This window comes from Rhinatrema bivittatum, chromosome 2, assembly GCF_901001135.1.
Source record: "Rhinatrema bivittatum chromosome 2, aRhiBiv1.1, whole genome shotgun sequence".
NCBI classification, from domain to species: Eukaryota; Metazoa; Chordata; class Amphibia; order Gymnophiona; family Rhinatrematidae; genus Rhinatrema; species Rhinatrema bivittatum.
Genome location: NC_042616.1, coordinates 336,038,766 through 336,057,901, shown reverse-complemented (window position 1 = coordinate 336,057,901; position 19,136 = coordinate 336,038,766). Strand labels below are relative to the sequence as shown.

General features: G+C 49.5%; 1 protein-coding gene across 14 annotated transcripts in view; it reads right to left on the bottom strand.

Annotated features, from left to right (window-relative positions):
* The window catches only part of LRRFIP2 (LRR binding FLII interacting protein 2), a 360,344-nt gene that overhangs the window by 274,609 nt on the left and 66,599 nt on the right, over window positions 1–19,136 (bottom strand). For 8 of the 14 annotated variants that reach the window (XM_029589814.1, XM_029589817.1, XM_029589816.1 and 5 more), the window contains exons 3-4: window positions 15,524–15,610; window positions 3,866–3,916 (exon numbers count right to left, since the gene is read on the bottom strand). In XM_029589814.1, the coding sequence (XP_029445674.1) occupies window positions 3,866–3,916; window positions 15,524–15,610 (138 nt within the window). The remainder of the gene's footprint in view (window positions 1–3,865; window positions 3,917–15,523; window positions 15,611–19,136) is intronic. The other 6 variants (XM_029589823.1, XM_029589824.1, XM_029589825.1 and 3 more) reach the window with 1 other exon arrangement.

Below are 19,136 nucleotides of genomic sequence, written 5' to 3'. Positions count from 1 at the left end.
AGTAAATGGCGTATCTTCCGGTCCTGTGCTCGTCCAGCGGAACCAGTACGATCGCTCCGAGAGCCTGCAACCTGCACAGGGTCTGAAGGATATTAGGAACAATCCAGTACGATTGCTCCGAGAGCCTGCAACCTGCACAGGGTCTGAAGGACCACCTGCCTTTTTGCCTGGGACCCGGCAAGGAGACACCAAGAAAAGATCCCGGAGCAGGCAAGCAAAATCCAAAGTGTAACCGCATTCTATGATGCTTAGAACCCGCTATCCGAAGTGATCTTCACCCATTCCTTGTGAAACCGAGAGAGACGACCTCCAATCATTGGAACAGAGGAATGGGCCGGCGCATCTTCATTGGGTAGACTTGTTTGCGGAGAATCCTTGGGAGGCTCCGTCACGAGGAGGCTGTCTGCCGCGAAAGGAATGAGCCCAGCCTGGGACCTCACAGACTGTCGTGGAGCAAAGGACGGGTCTCTACCAGTACGAAAACGGTGCTGACCACAAAAACGACCCCGAAAAGATCTGAAGGGGCGAGAAGACCTGGGCTTGTCCTCAGGGAGCTTGTAGACTTTGTCCCCTAAGACGTTAATGAGATGTTCCAACTCATCCCCAAATAAGAGCTTGCCTTTAAACGGGAAAGAACCCAGCTGAGACTTGGAGGAGACATCAGCCGACCAGTTGCAAAGCCACAGGAGCTGCTTCGCCGACACCCCGAAGACATCGTGCGGGAGGAGGTACGAAGGAGATCATAAAAAGCATCCACCGTGTAAGACACCACCGCCTCCATACACTTCACCTGCTCCATCTCTGCCGGAGGAAGCTCTTGAGTGGCGAGCAGCTGCTGCACCCAACGAAGGGAAGCCCGTTGCATGAGAACTGCAGACGGCTGCCCTAACGCCCAGCGCAGATACCTCAAAGCTCCTTTTGAGAAGGACCTCCAATTTCCTATTCTGAACATCTTTTAGCACAGCCCCACCTGTCACTGGGATCGTAGTGCGCTTGGCGATCGCCAAAATGGCCGTGTCTACTTTCGGAATCTTAAGAAGATCTAATGAAACATCTGGAAGCGGATAAAGCTTTTCCATGTCCCTACTAACCCTGAGACCGGCCTCCAGCGAATCCCACTCCCGGGTCATAAGTTGCAAAAGACTCGGGTGAAAGGGAAGAGTTGCAGGTGGAGCCCGAAGCCCCGACAGAACACGATCCCCTGAGGAAGACTCCGCTACTGGCTGCGGAGCCGGAATACCAAGTTCCGCTAGAACATAAGGTATCAGAGGTTCTAGCTCCTCCCGGCGAAATAGTCTGAGCACCTGTGGGTCATCCCCTCAACTGGAGCGGAATTGTCAACATCATCGCTCGTGGCTGCCGCGAGAGGGTCTTGGGGCATGGGATCTGGAGGGTTAAACAGTGGGGTTACCACCTCATCAGGAGCTGGCCTGAGCCTAGGAATCTTTGCCGGTGGAAAAAGACTGAAAATCCAGATCTGCCTCTGCCTCCATATAAGCTTTATGTAGCAATAGAACAAAGATGAAAAAGGGTGCCGTCTCTTTAAGGCACCTACAGGAGGGCAAGGCAGGAGGCGGTGGAGGATCAAGCCCCACATCAATAGACTTTTCAGGTCTTAAATTAGGAGGGGAAAGTTGCACTGAAAGATCCCCTCCCCCAGAGCATGACCCAGGTAAAATGGCCACTGTTCCCGCACTTATCGGGGACGGGGCAGGCAGTTGGAGCTGAGCGATTCCTCCCCAAGCCGCACAATCGCGGCAAAGAATCTTTTGCCTGTAACAAGCAATTGCGAAGGCCCTTCTCCCCTGGGGATTCAGCGATAACAGAGGCCTTCACGGGAAAACCACACTGCTGGCTCCCCACAGACCAAACACCGTGATCCCTGCGGCATGGTATGGCCGTCACTCAAAGAAATCAGCTGCTGAAAATAAAAGTATTTCCTCCGGAAACCCAGGAAAATAAAGCAGGCTTTGATTTTTTTTTTTTTTTTTTTTAAACTGAGCAGAGTAGGCAGGGGAATGCACGTCCCTGGTCTTAAGCACACAATGACAGCTCCCTTCAGAGGAATGAAACTTCGCTGGAAATGTAGGGGGGAGGGACTGGCCCACCAGTAAATCCCTTGTAAACACTCTCCGGGTATAGAGGCTCTAAGCCCAGCCCTGCCTGCTATCAGGGGTGAGAGAAACTGCCCTACCCCTTTGAGAAGATCTGTACTCAGTTATTTGTATAACTGGCTCCTTATGTTTTACTTTTTTTTTTTAATGCAACTTACTAAGAGCTGATCTAGTCAAAGGCAAGTGAGGGTAGAAGAACCCCCTTCTTAAAATAGATAAGAACCAAATTTGCAAGGAATAGGACTGCAGGTTGTGTCTTCCTTCATCTTCTGGAGTCAGAGAAATACTGAAGGATCGCAAGTGGCACACCAGGTTATCAGGGGGTGCCTTTCAGCTTTTTCTCTGACTCCATCTGCTGTAAGGGAGGTATAACCCAGCAGTCTGGACTGATCCGGGTACATACAGGGAACAGATGATAAATTCTCTTCAAAGGAAAAAAAAAACAAAAAACACTGAAGAAAAAACAGAATGGAAGCCTACCTAATATATATTATATCTATCTATCTCTCTCTATATATAAAAATATATACATATATATATATATATATATATACACATATATAAAAAAATATATATATACATAAAAAATATATATATACATACATATACATAAAAATATATATATATATACATATATATATAAAAAAATATATATATATATATACATACATATATATAAAAAAAAAATATATATATATATATATATATATATATATATATATATTCGGGAGTTGAGGTTGTATCGATTTAACAGAACAAAATGGGGGCCAAACAAAATAACTAAACTAGCAATGAAACTAAGAGTATGATAGTTTCTGGTTAAGGTCAGGAGGAAATTACCATAAACACTGAAGAAACAGCTGCAGAGTTGGCTGGAGCATATCCAATTGGGCCAATGGGAAAAATAACAGAGCAGCTACAGAGCCAACATACTACAGGAAGTCCCGGCACATGTGTATTCACCAAAAAGTTCTGGAAAGTTTGATTGACCCACTTGTATACTTGTCATAAAAAAAAAAATGAAATTTTGCTTATCAATTTCTATTCTATGAACTTTGATAGCAGTGAGCATACTAAACTCAAGGAATATAACAAAACAGCAGTTGAGCCCTTTTGCTTAAGGCTAGCATTTTAAGGATGTTTAGCTTACCGCAAGTATACTTTGTATATCTATACTTTTGTTAAAGAAAAACTAACGTTATATTTCATTCCAAGAACAAGCCTTCAATTAACTTAAAAATAAGTTACAAAAATGTCTTCTAGTTAAACAGTAATCTTTGAAAAATGCAGCTAAAATTATATCTTATAAATGGATTCTTGTAAAATATTTTTAAAATATTTGAATTTAATAAATACTGTTTTCTGTGCCTGGATTAACATACATTATATGACTGCTGATTCACCTATGAAAGTTTAAATACTTCGCCCAAAGTTCTCCAATTATATTGAAGAATACAACAGGAAAATTAAGCCCATGATAAAATGAGTTAACTCCATGCTGTAAGAAGCTATTAAGAATATAAACATAATGCCTTAATCCATATGATTGAGGTACACTATCTTTGAAGAAAACATTTTCTGTTAAAAAAAATTATATATATATTTCATGCACAATTCAATATGGTAGTACACTTACGCTATTAGAAAGAAAAAAATAGTGGCACACTGCAAAACTGTTAGCAAGTTACTTCCAATGTCTTGTTAGTTTTGCACGTGAATAATTTCATGCACACTAGGAACTCTTGGCCTACCATCCACTTTTGGATCTGTCCCCATTTTCTATCATGAGACCGATGAGAAAGCTATAAAAAGTAAAAACTTAAAATATTATATAAAAGGACAGTATGCCCCCTTGCTACTAAAATTTCCTTGCAATTTTCTTTATGAAAAAGTATGCAAGATTTCTGCATCATATCAAAGAATACAAATATATATGCTCAAACCAAAACATTATGGGGTAGATTTTGAAACTATGCGAATAGGCCTACTTTTGCTGGCGCATCAGGAGCAAGCAAAAGTACGCTGGATTTTAGTAGATACGCGCAGAGCTGCGCGTATCCACTAAAATCCTGGATCGGCGCGCGCAAGGCTATCAATTCTGTATAGCCGGCGCGCGCCGAGCCGCGCAGCCTACCCCCGTTCCCTCCAAGGCCGCTCCGAAATCGGAGCGGCCTTGGAGGGAACTTCCTTTTGCTCTCCCCTCACCTTCCCCTCCCTTCCCCTACCTAACCCACCCGCCCGGCCCTGTCTAAGCCCCCCCCTTACCTTTGTCGGGGGATTTACGCCTCCCAGAGGGAGGCGTAAATCCCCGCACGTCAGCGGGCCTCCTGCGCGCCGGGACGCGACCTGGGGGCGGGTCCGGAGGGCACTGCCACGCCCCCGGGCCGCCCCGGGCCGTAACCACGCCTCCGGGCCCGCCCCCGAAACACTCCCGGCATGCCCCCTAAACGCCGTGCGGTTCGGGCCCGCCCCCTGACACACCCCCCTCGGAGAACCCCAGGACTTACGCGAGTCCCGGGGTCTGTGCGCACCGGTGAGCCTATGTAAAATAGGCTCACCGGCGCGCAGGGCCCTGCTCGCCTAAATCCGCCCGGATTTGGGCGAATTTAGGCGAGCAGGGCTCTTAAAATCCGCCCCACTGGGTTTAATGACAAAACTGTCAAGTCTATTTCAAATTAAGACAATTCAATATCTCATAAAACATGAGAGAAATGAACAAGCTACTGTTATTCTGGGCATCACTACTGATCAATGATCTACTCAGATGGGATACAATTCACAAATTGAAATCAATTATATATAAAAAATAAAATTATGCCTTTTTAGAAACACAGCATGAAAAATGATCAAAAAGTTTAACTTTACACAAACAAAAAATACCAAGCTAATTCTGCAGCATGCTTTTTCCTATACTGTATTCAATTGTTATAATGCTTTCAGAAACACAGCAAAGACATAGCTACAGTGATAGCCATAGATATCATGCTTCTTAATACTGCATTATGGAATATGTCCATTACTTTTTTAAAAATTAATTCCCATTAAATAGATACAAAAATATCTAGAAGATGACAAAACAGACCTAAACTCACTTAAGCGTGGGTGTGTAATAAAATAATAATGGCATGTCCTTATAACCACTGATACCTAATCTTGTTCATGCTTTCCTCCTGGAGAAATGAGTAAATCAAAGAAAGCAGAGTTGCTTACCTGTAACAGGTTAGGTGTTCTCAGAGGACAGCAGGATGTTAGTCCTCACACATAGGTGACATCATCAGATGAAGCCCGGCACAGAACTTTGATCTCAAAGAATCTGGAACTTTCAAACATGCCCTACTGAGCATGTGCAGCTATAGTCATCACCCTGCTCCTTAGGCAGAGTCCCTCAATCCATAATATAGTTAATACATGGAGAAACCAACTCCCAGGGGAGGCAGGTGGGTTTTGTGCTGTCTTCTAAGAACACCTGTTACAGGTACGCAACTCTGCTTTCTCCAAGAACAAGCAGCTTGGTAGTCCTCACACATGGGTGAATCCCAAGCTATAGGCTGTCCGAGCAGGACAAAGCAGGAAACTGCACAGTGCTGAAAGCATCACCTTTTGCCTTTGAGGGGTCTAGGCAGGAAAAAAGTTAGGTTCTACAAAGAGAAAATCATAGAAAAGAGACACAAAACCCTGATGTGTAGCAGAGGCACCTACGGCAGGAGAGAGATGCAAGTGCCAACAAGAAGCATACTCTGCATCACAAAAAACATAAGTAGGGTTTCCGATCAGTAAACCCTGACAAAGACAGTAGCTCTAGAACCTCCTGGATACAGGAAAAAGTCTAGAGATGTAAAGGGCTCTTGGATGAAGACTGCCAGTTTTCTTTGGTATTAACAAGACAACAAAAAAAACCAACTGGGGCTCGAGAACTCCCCAGAAAGAAACTGCAGCCCACTGTCATCTGAAGGACAGAATGTCTCTGCAGAAGTGTGTCCATGTTCGGCTAATAGGCAGAAAACCCAAGCAACACTTGGAAGAATAATCAGCAACAACGGCAGGGTCTGTGACAGACGCTATGTTCCAAAGCACCAGACACAGCTGACCAGGACAGGCATCAAGGGTTTCAGGGTATGAAAGGCAATCACTGAATGGGATCGCTAGCCCAAACCCCAAAGCAGGGAAATACATTAGGCCTGAAGCTCACCCACACTGTCTAGGGCAGGGCTATCCATCCTAAGGATAGTTCAAGTGAGCAGGAAGACACTTTGGCAACCTAGTGAAGTGAGAAAAACTAAAAGCAGTATTGGCCAGAGTTTGGCGAAAATATAGGGGAAAAAATGGTGTTACTTTCCCTGCAGGTAATTACTAAGATATACCACGAATGCCTTAGCTTTCCCCCCAAAAAATTTCAAACTGGAAGTTGGAATAAGCAAAGAAAACAAGGAGGCAGACCGCTGGACTGCCAGGGGCAAGCACAAGTTGCTAGGCTGTATAACTCAGCCCCAAGTGAATAATTTGTTGCCGATTCCAGTAGGGAGTTATCCACCGAGATAGAGCCATCAGCCTGTCTGGAACAAATGAAACAGAGCAAATTCCACAGGGAAGAAATCCAGAAACACTCCACTATCACTCAGGAAGCCAGGGTGCCGCAAGTGCAAACCCCTATAGAACAGCATTTCTTCACCGGCCAGGAAACTCTAAGGGTACCAGGGCAGAGAGCAAGAGTGATCTTGGAACTTGCCCCAAACCTGGCTTTAGATATTAATACCTCAGCCATGATTGCATATACTTTAAGGAAGCACATGGTCCAGTAAATGGAGAAGTCCATTAATGGCTATTAATCAATTTTATTTAGGAAATAGCCACTGCTATTAATTGCATCAGTAGCATGGGATCTTCCTAGTGTTTGGGTATTTGCCAGGTTCTTGTGGCCTGGTTTGGCCTCTGTTGGAAACAGGATGCTGGGCTTGATGGACCCTTGGTCTGACCCAGCATGGCAATTTCTTATGTTCTTAACCGTTGCATGAACCAGGACACCCATATCCACAGACAGGGTTATCCCTAAAATTGGGAAGTATAGCTTGCTAGCCACTGCAACCAAAGAGCAGCACCTCTGTTGCAGAGTCCCTCGTCCCCCAACTCCCTCAGCCATGGATATGGCAATAGATTGAAAGGTATAATAAACAATTAGATGGATTATAACCTTCCTCACTGAGGTAGGGTCCCACAGGCAAGAATGCCTGGCAATAATGGTCCTTATCAAAAAACATCTATTGGGCTCAGCAGGTATCAAAGGTGACTCGGACAGGAGAAATCCCTAATCTTAACTGGGGAGCTACTCTGGAAAGGCTCCCTCATGAAATAGACCTGCTGTGCCTTACGACAACCTAAGGCAATCACTACCGCTCAACAGTCTCTCTGATCTCATGAGGAACTGACAGCAACATGACTTCCCCATGAAATGAAGAACAAAGGACACACCCCTTGCAGGGGTGGACAACCAGGCATCCAGAGGGGAACCCATAACAGTTACCCTGGTATCCAGTCAAATCCCCCCTTCCTGATGGGACAGGAAAGCAATGGGAATCAGGGTTTCCCGATCCCAAAAAACCTATCAACTCTCCAGTAGAGAGTTGAAACAATCACTATTCGCTGAGGTTCAGAAGCAACCAATCTGCCACTGGCAGCCACCCTTGGATGGGGAAGGCCACGGTAATCAATGAAGGGGCCTCAGCAAAATCGTCCAGATGACCGCCAATGCTGTCCGCCAGACCTGGCCTACAAGGAGATGCATCAATTCAAAGAATCGAGGCTCCGATTCAGCAATAAACCTGCCAGGGACGGAGCCCCAGAGGCTTCCCCTCAAAGGAGATTTGTGACACAGAAAGGGTCGAAAGACATTCTCTTCTGAGGAAGGAGAAGACTCACAACACTACCCTCTTGGTGTCTACTCCCCTTAGGGTTTGACAGGAATGCAGCCTTAGGTCAGCCCCCCCCAAAATATAGTAGAGGGCAACTGGAAAACAGAGCCCTCCACTGTAAAAGAACGCTGACCAGTACTCATACAGTGGTACGCTATCCTATGGATGGTGGCACAACTATGACCCCACTCGCCATGCTTGTGGGTAGAATGCCACAGAACAGCAAGGACCAAGCAACACTTGCTGGATTCGGTGGCTGTGTGCTGCCAAAAGGCAAAGCAATGTGTGAATGCGCCTTCCTCACCAGTGCTCCCCAGTACTTTGTGGTGCAGAACTGACAAGGAGGCTGAGGCCTTGGCGCAACAATGGTAGAACCCTGGCACGGCTGAGAATGGCATAGAGGATGGTCATGCACCCCAATGGCACAGACGACACCCCAGCACCTTGATGGCATCAAGGGTAACCATGGTGCTCAACAGCAGTCCTGACATCGATCAGTCAGATCAATGATGCGCTGGTTACAGATGTGCATGAGCAACAGTTACTGGGTATGGCACTGAAGGTGTGGCAGCAAGCTGTTTGCCCAGGCTCCTGCTCACCCTCTCACAAGGAGCCTGCACTGCCATCACCAGCAAGCAGGAGGAGAGTGTGTCATCCAGGGCTCCTGCCATGGAGACTAGTTTCCTTTGAATGTGGGGTGGATGAGCTCTCCACCCACACCAACAGGAACAATGTGGTCCTTGATTTCTGCACTGTCTGAACCTCCATCAATGCCAATCAGTCGGTGTGAAATGACATTGAACTCCTGCGTGGGTAGAACTCAGGCAAGTTTTCAGGATCAGGGCTTAAAAACTGAAGCATCATACTTTGGTTTCTCAAAATACTGGGCAAGTTATCCTCTCATATCAGTACAAAACATTTTTAATGCTGAAAATAAAAAAAAAACTGCATTGATGAGTATTTCCAAAAGAATAAATAAAACTTACAAATTTGATGTTACAGTTTAACTGTACAAAAAGAAAGCAGAACAAGCTATGCAATAGTTCGCTTTCTTATAACAATATAGTAATCTAGCAATAATATAAGTATCTCCTTCCATTTTAAAATACATAGTTCTTAAAAAGAAGAAAAAAAAAGGGGAGGGGGCCAGCCGGCCTTGTGTCTCAGTGGCAGTGTTGTACATTGCTATCAGGAAGGTCCCCATCTCAATCCCCAAGTGAGATCTTCTGTTCCTTGGTCTCCTGGGGATGCTGTGGAGGAAGCATTCACAAGCCCAGACCTGGAAGAGGGGGGAGCAAGGGGCCAAGATCATTCTTTAAAGGTGATACCTAGTGCTCAGATTCAGAGTTCATGACTGCAGATTCTGCAAAATGCTTGACGTATGGCCCACAACAGAGGACCATCAATGCAATATAATCAGACTAGGTAGGTGAGGGTTGATATGAAATAGGGTGAAAATTCTTAGGTAGTTAAGAATGACCTAATGAAGGGCACAAGATCTGAGCCCTTGTTCTGACTGAACTGAAAGTATAAAAGAGCAAGAGAAAACTAACGAGACAAAAAAAACAAAAACTTTGCAAATTCTAAAATGAATGCTAAAATAATGGTTCTTGGGAGCTTAATAGGAAGACTGTTTTGTGGATTTTGGTATGTCAGTCATTTTCAATGAAAAAGAAAAGAAAATTATTCCTTACCTGCTAATTTTCGTTCCTGTAGTACCATGGATCAGTCCAGACAGTGGGTTATGTCCCCAATCCAGCAGATGGAGTCAGCCAAAGCTTTGAGGGGGCGTCACCAGGAGTGCTACTACCCCCTCTGCAGGAGTTCAGTATCGAGAATATCCAAGCCCGAGTAAAACAAGAACCCCAACATTGGATCAAGTTTAATAAACGGCAAAAAATCAGCCGAAGAACGTAGACAACAAAACCGTACCCTTCCCACCAACGGGTGGGGGGACGAAAGGTCAGCGTGTCAACCCCAACACAGAACTGTGAAAAGAACAGAGACCTGAGTAATCGTGAGAGACAGCAAAGACTACCGTCCCGTATGAGAAAAATGGAGTCGAGCAGGAATAGGACCCAAAATGCGGTGGGCGTCTGGACTGATCCATGGTACTACAGGAACGAAAATTAGCAGGTAAGGAATAATTTTCTTTTCCCTGTACGTACCTGGATCAGTCCAGACAGTGGGATGTACCCAAGCGTCCCTAAACCGGGTGGGGACCTGCGAGACCCGCTCGTAGAACCTGCTCACCAAAGTGTCCAAAGACCGAGGAAGCGAGGTGAAGACGATAGTGTCTGGAGAACGTGTGTAACGATTTCCAGGTAGCTGCCCTACAGATTTCTTGAGAGGAGACCGAGCGGGTCTCCGCCCAAGAGGCCGCCTGAGAGCGTGTAGAATGCGCGACAATACCTGGCGGGGGAGTCCGTCCCACCCCAATGTAGGAAGCGGCAATGCCCGCCTTCAACCATCTGGCAATGGTCGTCTTCGAGGCCTGAGCTCCCTTCCGAGGACCGGACCAGAGGACGAAGAGATGGTCAGAAGTCCGGAAAGCATTCGTAGCCTCCAGATAGAGGCGCAGGGTGCGCATGACGTCCAGAAGCCGGAGAGACCTCGGTTCCGAAGAGGAGAAGGAAGGAAGCTCCACCGTCTGATTCACATGGAAGGCGGACACCACCTTCGGGAGAAAAGAGGGAACAGTGCGAATCGAAACCCCGGAGTCCGAGAACCGGAGGTAGGGTTCCCTGCACGACAGGGCCTGCAGCTCCGAGATGCGCCGAGCGGAGCAGATAGCCACCAGAAACACCGTCTTTAGAGTGAGATCCTTGATCGTCGCATTCCGCAGTGGTTCAAACGGAGGTCCCGACATGGCCCGTAGCACTAGGTTGAGACTCCAGGAGGGACAAGGATTCCGCACCGGAGGCCGCATGTGTTTGACCCCTTTGAGAAACGGAGAACATCCGGGTGCTGTAGCCGGGAACCCCCGTCCCGCAAGAGCGAGCCAAGGGCGGCCACCTGAACCCGGAGAGAGTTGTATGCAAGACCCTTGTCCACCCCTGCCTGCAGGAACTGAAGAATCTGAGGAACCGAAGCCTCAGCGGGACTCGTGTCCAGTCCGGCACACCACAGCTCGAACACCTTCCAGACTCGCACATAGGCTACCGACGTCGAAGTCTTCCGAGAACGCAGCAGTGTTGAGACTACCGCCTCCTGGTAGCCCCGGCGCCGGAGGCGGCGCCTCTCAAAAGCCAGGCCGCAAGACAGAAGAGTTCTGCCTGGTCGAAAGATACCGGGCCTTGGTGAAGGAGGCGGGGGAGATGTCCTAGACGGATGGGTCCGTCGATCACCAGTTGAATCAGGTCCGCAAACCAAGGTCGTCTTGGCCACTCCGGGGCGACGAAGATCACCGGTCCCTGGTGGACCTCTACGCGGCGGATTAGTCTTCCCACCAGTGGCCACGGCGGGAACGCGTAAAGGAGCAGGTTGGTCGGCCACGGGAGTACGAGAGCGTCCACGCCCTCCGCTCCCCGCTCTCTCGGCGGCTGAAGAACCGGGGAGCCTTGGCGTTTCGTGCGGACGCCATGAGGTCGAGGTGGGGGATCCCCACCGCCGAACGAGCAGCTGCATCGCCTCGTCGGAGAGGGACCATTCCCCGGGGTCCAGAAACTGACGGCTGAGGTAATCGGCCTGTATGTTGTCCACGCCCGCGATGTGCGAGGCCGCCAGGCGGGCCAGATGCCGTTCCGCCCACTGCATCAGCATCTCTGTTTCGAGTGCGACCTGCGGACTGCGGGTGCCGCCCTGCCGGTTGATATAGGCCACCGTCGTCGCATTGTCCGATAAGATCCTTACCTCCCGGTTCTGGAGGAGAGGTAGGAAGTGTTGGAGCGCCAGTCTGACCGCTCTGGTCTCCAGTAGATTGATGGACCACTTTGATTCCTCCGCGGACCACGTCCCTTGCGTGGCGCTGCGGTCGCAGACCGCTCCCCAGCCTACAAGACTGGCGTCGGTGGTTACCACGACCCAATTTGGAAGATCGAGAGACACGCCGCGGGCCAAATTCTCCGGATTCGTCCACCAGGTCAGACTGTTCCTGGCAAACAAGGGTAGTGGAAGGAGCACCTGGTAGTCCTGCGAAAGCGGCTTCCAGCGGGATAGCAGCGCCCTCTGTAGAGGCCTGAGGTGCGCAAATGCCCAAGGGACCATATCGATGGTGGAACCCATCACCCCTAGGAGCTGCAGGTAGTCCCAGGAGGTGGGAACCGATAACGCAGAAAGCCGTTGTATGTGTTCCCGCAGAGCTTGCGCCTTGTCCTGGCGTAGAAAGACCGCGCCCAGACGGGTGTCGAAGGTCGCCCCCAGGAAATCCAAGCGCTGCGAGGGCACCAGGGAGCTCTTGGAAAAATTCACCACCCATCCGAGGGACTGCAGAAACTCTATGACTCTGGCCACCGCCTCCTGTCCATGCCGAAAAGACTTCGCTCGGATGAGCCAATCGTCCAAGTAAGGGTGAACTAGGATCCCCTCCTTCCGCAAGGCAGCCGCTACCACCACCATGATCTTGGTGAAAGTGCGCGGAGCCGTTGCCAGTCCGAACGGGAGAGCCACAAACTGGAAATGTTGACCCAGGATCTTGAACCGTAGCAGACAATGATGCTCCCGGCGAATGGGGATGTGGAGGTAGGCCTCCGTCAGGTCCAAGGAGGCCAGGAATTCCCCCCGATGCACCGCCGCGATCACGGACCGCAGCGTTTCCATGCGGAACCGAACCACCCGAAGTGATTTGTTGACTTCTTTCAAGTCTAGAATGGGCCGGTAGGAACCGTCCTTCTTCGGCACCACGAAGTAGATGGAATAATGGCCCGAGCCCACCTCTCCGAAGGGCACGGGCGCAATGGCGCCTATCTCCCAAAGTCTGTCCAGGGTCAACTGCACCGCCTGTCGCTTGGCGTCCGAGCCGCAAGGGGAGAAGATGAAGCGTCCCTTTGGAGCGCGGACAAACTCCAACGCGTAGCCTTGCCCGATGGTATCCAAGACCCACTGATCCGAGGTGATTCGCGCCCACTCCTCGTAGAAGAACGCCAGTCGCCCTCCGATCCTGGGGACGGTGGAGTGGGCGAGCTGAACATCATTGCGAGGACTTGGGCGGGGGTTGACCAGCTGCGGTGGCGGGACGCGCGGGGCGGCGCCCGCGAAAGGAGCGAGACCAGGGCTGAGACCTGGAGGCAGAGGGCCTGGTTGACGGCGGTCTGTAGTTCCGGAAGCGCCGTTGTGCCCTGGCTCTGGTCCGCGAGGACGGAAAAGTCCTGGTGGAACGATACCTGTCCTCCGGCAGGCGATGGACCGCATTTTCCCCCAGCGTCTTGATGATCTGATCCAAATCCTCCCCGAACAGGAACTTGCCTCTAAAGGGCAGGGAGCCCAGGCTCGACTTGGAGGATGTGTCCGCCGCCCAGTTGCGGAGCCATAGAAGGCGCCGTGCCGCTACCACCGAGGCCATAGAGCGGGCGAGGACCCGAAACAGGTCATAGGAGGCATCAGCCCCATATGCAACCGCCGCTTCCAGTCTATCCGCCTGGGCGGCCTCCCCAGCCGGTAGGACCTGAGAGGTGAGCAGTTGTTGAACCCAGAGCAGGCTGGCCCGCTGAACCAGCGAGCTACACATCACCGCCCGCAATCCTACTGCGGAGACCTCGAAGACCCGCTTGAGGAAGACTTCCAACTTGCGATCTTGTGCGTCTCGTAAGGCCGCGCCCCCTGTCACTGGGATGGTTGTCCTCTTCGTGACAGCTGTCACCGCGGAGTCCACTTTGGGAACTTTGATGAGATCGAGAAAATCGTCCGGCAGAGGGTAGAGCCTCTCCATGGTCCGGCTGCCCTTGAAGGAAGCTTCCGGGGCATCCCACTCCCCGGTGAGAAGCTGGAGGAAAGAATCATGAATGGGAAAAGCCCGAGCCCTCGGCCTCCGGGCTGCCAAGACCGGATCCCCCTTCCTCGAGGAAGTGACCACCGCGGGCGCTACGGGCGCGGGAGGCTCCGGTGGTGGATCGAGGTCCAACTCCTTAATAACCTGTGGTAGGAGGTCCTCCAACTCATCCTTCTGGAACAGCCGTAGTGTGTGCGGATCATCGCCTTCTGGAGTGGTGTCCCCTGGACCCGAGTCTGTCGGATCCGATCCAGGGGAAACGGGTCCTGTGCCCGCAGTCCCCGCGCTCCCCGGGAGCCTGGCGCGAGCGGGAGGGAGGGGGGCCCCCACACCCGCCGGAGCGGGGGGGGCCGGGGGAGACAGAGGGGCCCCCGCAGGTAGGGAGGGCCGCGGAATCTTGAGTGGAGGAGGTCCCGAGGGAGGCTCAAGGCTCTGTAGATATGCGGTGTGCAGCAACAGTATAAACTCTGGGGAAAACCCCTGTCTACCGGAGGGGGGCTCCGGGGGGGGGGGCCCCCGGTGGGACCGTCTCCGGGTCTGATTCCGGGAGTAAATGTGGCGGGGACTCCCCCGCATCCCCGGTCCCAAACGCCGTCTGTTCCCCTTCAGGTGGTGCTGAGTGTAAAATGGCCGCCGTTCCCGCCAGGAATGGGGGAGGGGCCGGCCCCCGCCGCCCGGGCAGACCTGCTAAACGGGGGGAAATCGATGAGGGGGCGCGAGGTGCCCTCCCCCCCGGGGAGACACCTCGCACAGATGCCCTCCCTCGAGATCCGCGAGCCCAGCTCGCCGCAAGCAGAGCAGCGCTCTGGCCGCGGCATCGGGGCTGAGCAGGAAAAGCAACGCCGGCAGAATAAACCACCCGGCAGAGCCTCGGGGGGGGCCGAGAACGGGAGCGCCGCTGCGGGAGGGGGCCCGGACGGCCTGCACAACCCGAAATGAAAAACAACGGCACCGCGGGGGGGCCTCCTGGCCGCACGACCCGCCGACGACGCTCTCCCTGCCTGCCTCTGCAGCCCACGAGGAGCCGCGAAAATGGCCGCGGGCAAGGGAGAGAAACGCGGAGGGGCCGGTCCTAGAGGCCTCCGCGAGCCCCTCCGTCGAAAATCAGCTGCAAGCAAGGGAAAAAAGCAAACAAAACAACACTCACTTACCCCGCTCGCAGGAGAGAAGAAGAAGAGAGAGCAAGACAGACACCGAGGGAAGCCACGCCTCCCAATTAGCCCTCTAACTTTTTTTTTTTTTTTTTTTTTAATTAAAACAAACTTGATCCAAAGAGAAGAAGTAGGCAGAGAGAAAGGCAAATCAGAGAAGAAATACAAGAACTGCCTGAGGTAATCGGGAGCAACCCGGATTCACTACTCGCATCTGCTGGAGTCAGAAGATACTGAACTCCTGCAGAGGGGGTAGTAGCACTCCTGGTGACGCCCCCTCAAAGCTTTGGCTGACTCCATCTGCTGGATTGGGGACATAACCCACTGTCTGGACTGATCCAGGTACGTACAGGGAAAAAGATCTTATTCCCTAACATTTTGGGTGGGGAGGGGATTTCAACCCAATTTAAAACAAAATACTTTTACCTCTTTTTGTTGTCGCTCCAGTTCTCGCATCCGTATATCTCTTGCTTCAGCTCGGGCAGCCCGCTTAGCTGCAAGTCTGGCCTCAGCCTAAGAACATTTAAAAAAAAGACAAAGCAACAGCACAGATTAGGAAATATTTTTTCCATATATTCAGATTTAAAATAAAATTTACTTTGGTCAATAGTAGCATATATCTCACAGAAAATACTCTGACTCAAGAGCTGAGATCATGTTCCATTTTGCATGCAAAAACTAAACTACTCCATGGAATTATTTTCAATGTGATCCACTGAAACAAATTAAGACAGAGGTAAACTTAAGAAAAATGAATGCATTATTAAAAACCAAACTGGTAAAGAATATGCTTACTTTAAAAAGCAGAGTTTCCCAGGCTTAAAGCCCCAGGACCGGATGGGTTTACTGCGAAATTCTACAAAACCTTGTCAGTTGAGTTAGGGAACATGTTGGCGCTAGCATTTAATACCCTGGTTCAACGAGGATCCTATCCGGCCCATACTAATGTTGCTCATGTCATGCTGATTCCCAAACCGGGGAGGGACCCTTTAATGCCGGAGTCCTACCGCCCCTATCTCCCTCCTGAACTTTGACCAAAAACTTTTAGCCAAGATTTTGGCGGAGCATTTGGGTACCATTCTGCCTACTCTGATTCTGTCTGGTCAGGTGGGGTTCGTTAAGGGGCGCTACGCACTCACTAATATACATTGGGTGACCACGGCTATGGCTCTCTGTAGAAGGGTAGCCGAATCCTTTTTGGTGGTCAGCCTAGACGCAGAAAAGGCCTTCGATCGCGTGGACAGGAGCTATATGTTTACTACCTTAAGGTATATGGGTTTTGAAGGGTTTTTCCTGCAGAGCATACAGTTGCTCTATAAAGACCCGACTGCGTATATAATAGCCAACAATAGTCAGTCTCAGTCATTTACAATGGCCAGGGGGACTAGACAAGGATGTCCTCTTTCCCCCTTACTATTTCTCATAACACTGGAACCACTGTTGCGTGCTATACAAGATACCCCAGCAATACAGGGGATTAAGTTACAAGCCCAGGTGTTTAAATACGCAGCTTTCGCCGATGATATTCTGTTGTTCCTAACCCGACCAGCCGACTCCCTAAGTGCGCTCTTGCAGCTTTTTTCCCAGTATGGCCAGATCTCTGGATTCAAGATTAATTGGGAAAAGTCTGAAGCTCTGGGCTACCCACACCCTCCTGTGCTACCCACTCCCCCCTGCGCTACCCACACCCCCCTACGCTGGGCTGAAGGCCATTTTCGATATTTGGGAGTGTGGCTATCTACAGACCCCAGTGAGTTATATTCCCTTAATATTCCCCGCCTCCTGCAATGCACCAAGGACAGACTCACCAATTGGCGTAATTTACCTTTCTCATTGGGGGGGACGCATCAATATTTTTAAGATGGTACTTCTCCCCCAATGGCTATATACCCTTCAGAACATACCGATTCTTTTATAATCGGCGAGACGTGAAAACCTTGGGCTCTATGCTGAGTAAATTTTATTGGCAGGGTAAGAAGCCCAGGATTGCTTTGACAGCCCTGAAGGGGCAGTGGGGAAGGGGAGGGATGGGAGTCCAAGACCTAATGCATTATAATCTGGCGAGTAACTTGCGTATAATTAGGGAATGGCTGTTGGACAGTGCCCACTACACTCACCTCCCAGCGGCTCACACTCTGGTGGCACCCTTAGACTTGCGTTTTGTGCTGCAGTGTGCTAGCTCACAGTTGCCCGACTCCCTGCGGAGGCACCCACTTTTGGAGCCCATGCGGCAAACATGGAAAAGAACATGTAAATATTTACATATTCCCACAATTTGTGCATGTTTCTTGCCTTTGCAAGGTAATCTGCAATTTACGCCGGGCTCACAGACCGCAGAATTTCGGATGTGGGCCCAGAAAGGAATCACTCTATTGGGCCATGCCCTGGACGGGGAGGGATCACTGTTACCCTTTTCTGACCTCATCAGGATGTACACGCTACGACCCCAACAGCCATTCCCATATTTACAATTAAAACACTATGTATCCTCCTTGTCGGCAGACTGTAAGAATCCTGCCAACTTTGAGGCCTTGAACAAGGTTTTGAATTTGGAACGGACAGTTAAACTGTCTCTAGCTGAAGCACATAGAGGTTTAAGTCAATTCGCTTCGGGGAGAGATTGGGGGCAGCTGGCTACGAGGTGGAACAGCGACAGAACCTTCCAGATCTCAGAGACAATGATTCATTCCAGCTTTAAACAAATTTCAAAGGTGACGGGTAACTTTTACTATAGAGAAATGCAATATAAATTTCTGTGGAGAGCATATCTTTCTCCCAGGTTATTTTTTCGGGCTAACTTGCGAGAAACCAGTCAATGTGCTAAGTGCTTTGAAGATGAGTGCACTTTATCGCACGCCTTCTGGGGCTGCCCGCGCATTCACCGTTTCTGGGCGGCGGTGGTACAATATTTGGAGAAACTGTTGGGTGTCGCTGTTCCCCTCTCTTACGCCACCTTGTTATTTGGCTGCCCGAACCCCACTAAGATTAAAAGGGCGGAAACATGGCTCCTCATTCAGAAGGCGTGTTATGTGGAGGAAAAACTAATTGTATTTATTTTATTTATTTAAAGGCTCTTATATACCGATGTTCATGTACTGGTACATATCACATCGGTTAACATAGAACCAAAGTTGGAAATTACATCGAACAAGAGGTTACAAATAACAGAGCTAACTTGTAAGAGTTTATAGAAAAGGTGAGAATGATTTAAAATTATTATTACAAAAAACACATAGTAAATAACAGTCAAGCTCGGATTAACGAAAGCCTTCTTAAGCCAGGGTGCATATTTTAGTCCAATTAACTGGTGAAATTATGGTTACGGCATCATATATCTGGCGTGGAGTAAGAAAAGCGTGAATCGGAGACCTTTAAGTGAATGCCTTTGTGAAAAGCCAAATTTTGAGCTTCTTTTTGAACGTTCAACAAGTTTCTAGACGAAGGTCCGTGGGGAGAGTATTCCAGTGAGAGGGGCTGGCAGTCAAGAATGCTCGTTTCTTGAGCAGTGACTTGGCTGGAGGTGCATATAAGGTGCCTAAGTAGCTGGTTCTGATAGGTCTCAGTGAAGCGTGAGGACGAAGTGGGTCACTTAGATCTAGCGAAGTTTGGGAATCAATGGTCTTGTGGGTTATGGTTAGTACTTTGAAAATGATTCTAGATTTAATAGGGAGCCAGTGTAGGTTTTTTAAAATAGGTGTGATGTGATCTAGTCTACTAGAATTGGTTAGAATCCTGGCTGCTGAGTTCTGCAACATTTGTAGTGGTTTGGTGGTGATAGCTGGGAGGCCAATCAGCAGCGAGTTGCAATAATCAATTTTTGAAAATAGAATTGTTTGGAGGACTGTTCTAAAGTCCTGAAAATGGAGGAGAGGTTTCAGTCTTTTCAATATGTGTAGTTTGTGAAAGCATTCCTTCGTTGTGTTTTTGACAAATTGTTTGAGATTCAGTCTATTGTCGATAGTGACGCCTAGGTCTCTTACGTGTGTGGGGGAGATCCTTAGCAGTGTGACTAGATTGTTGGTAGCCTGAAAGTTATCAT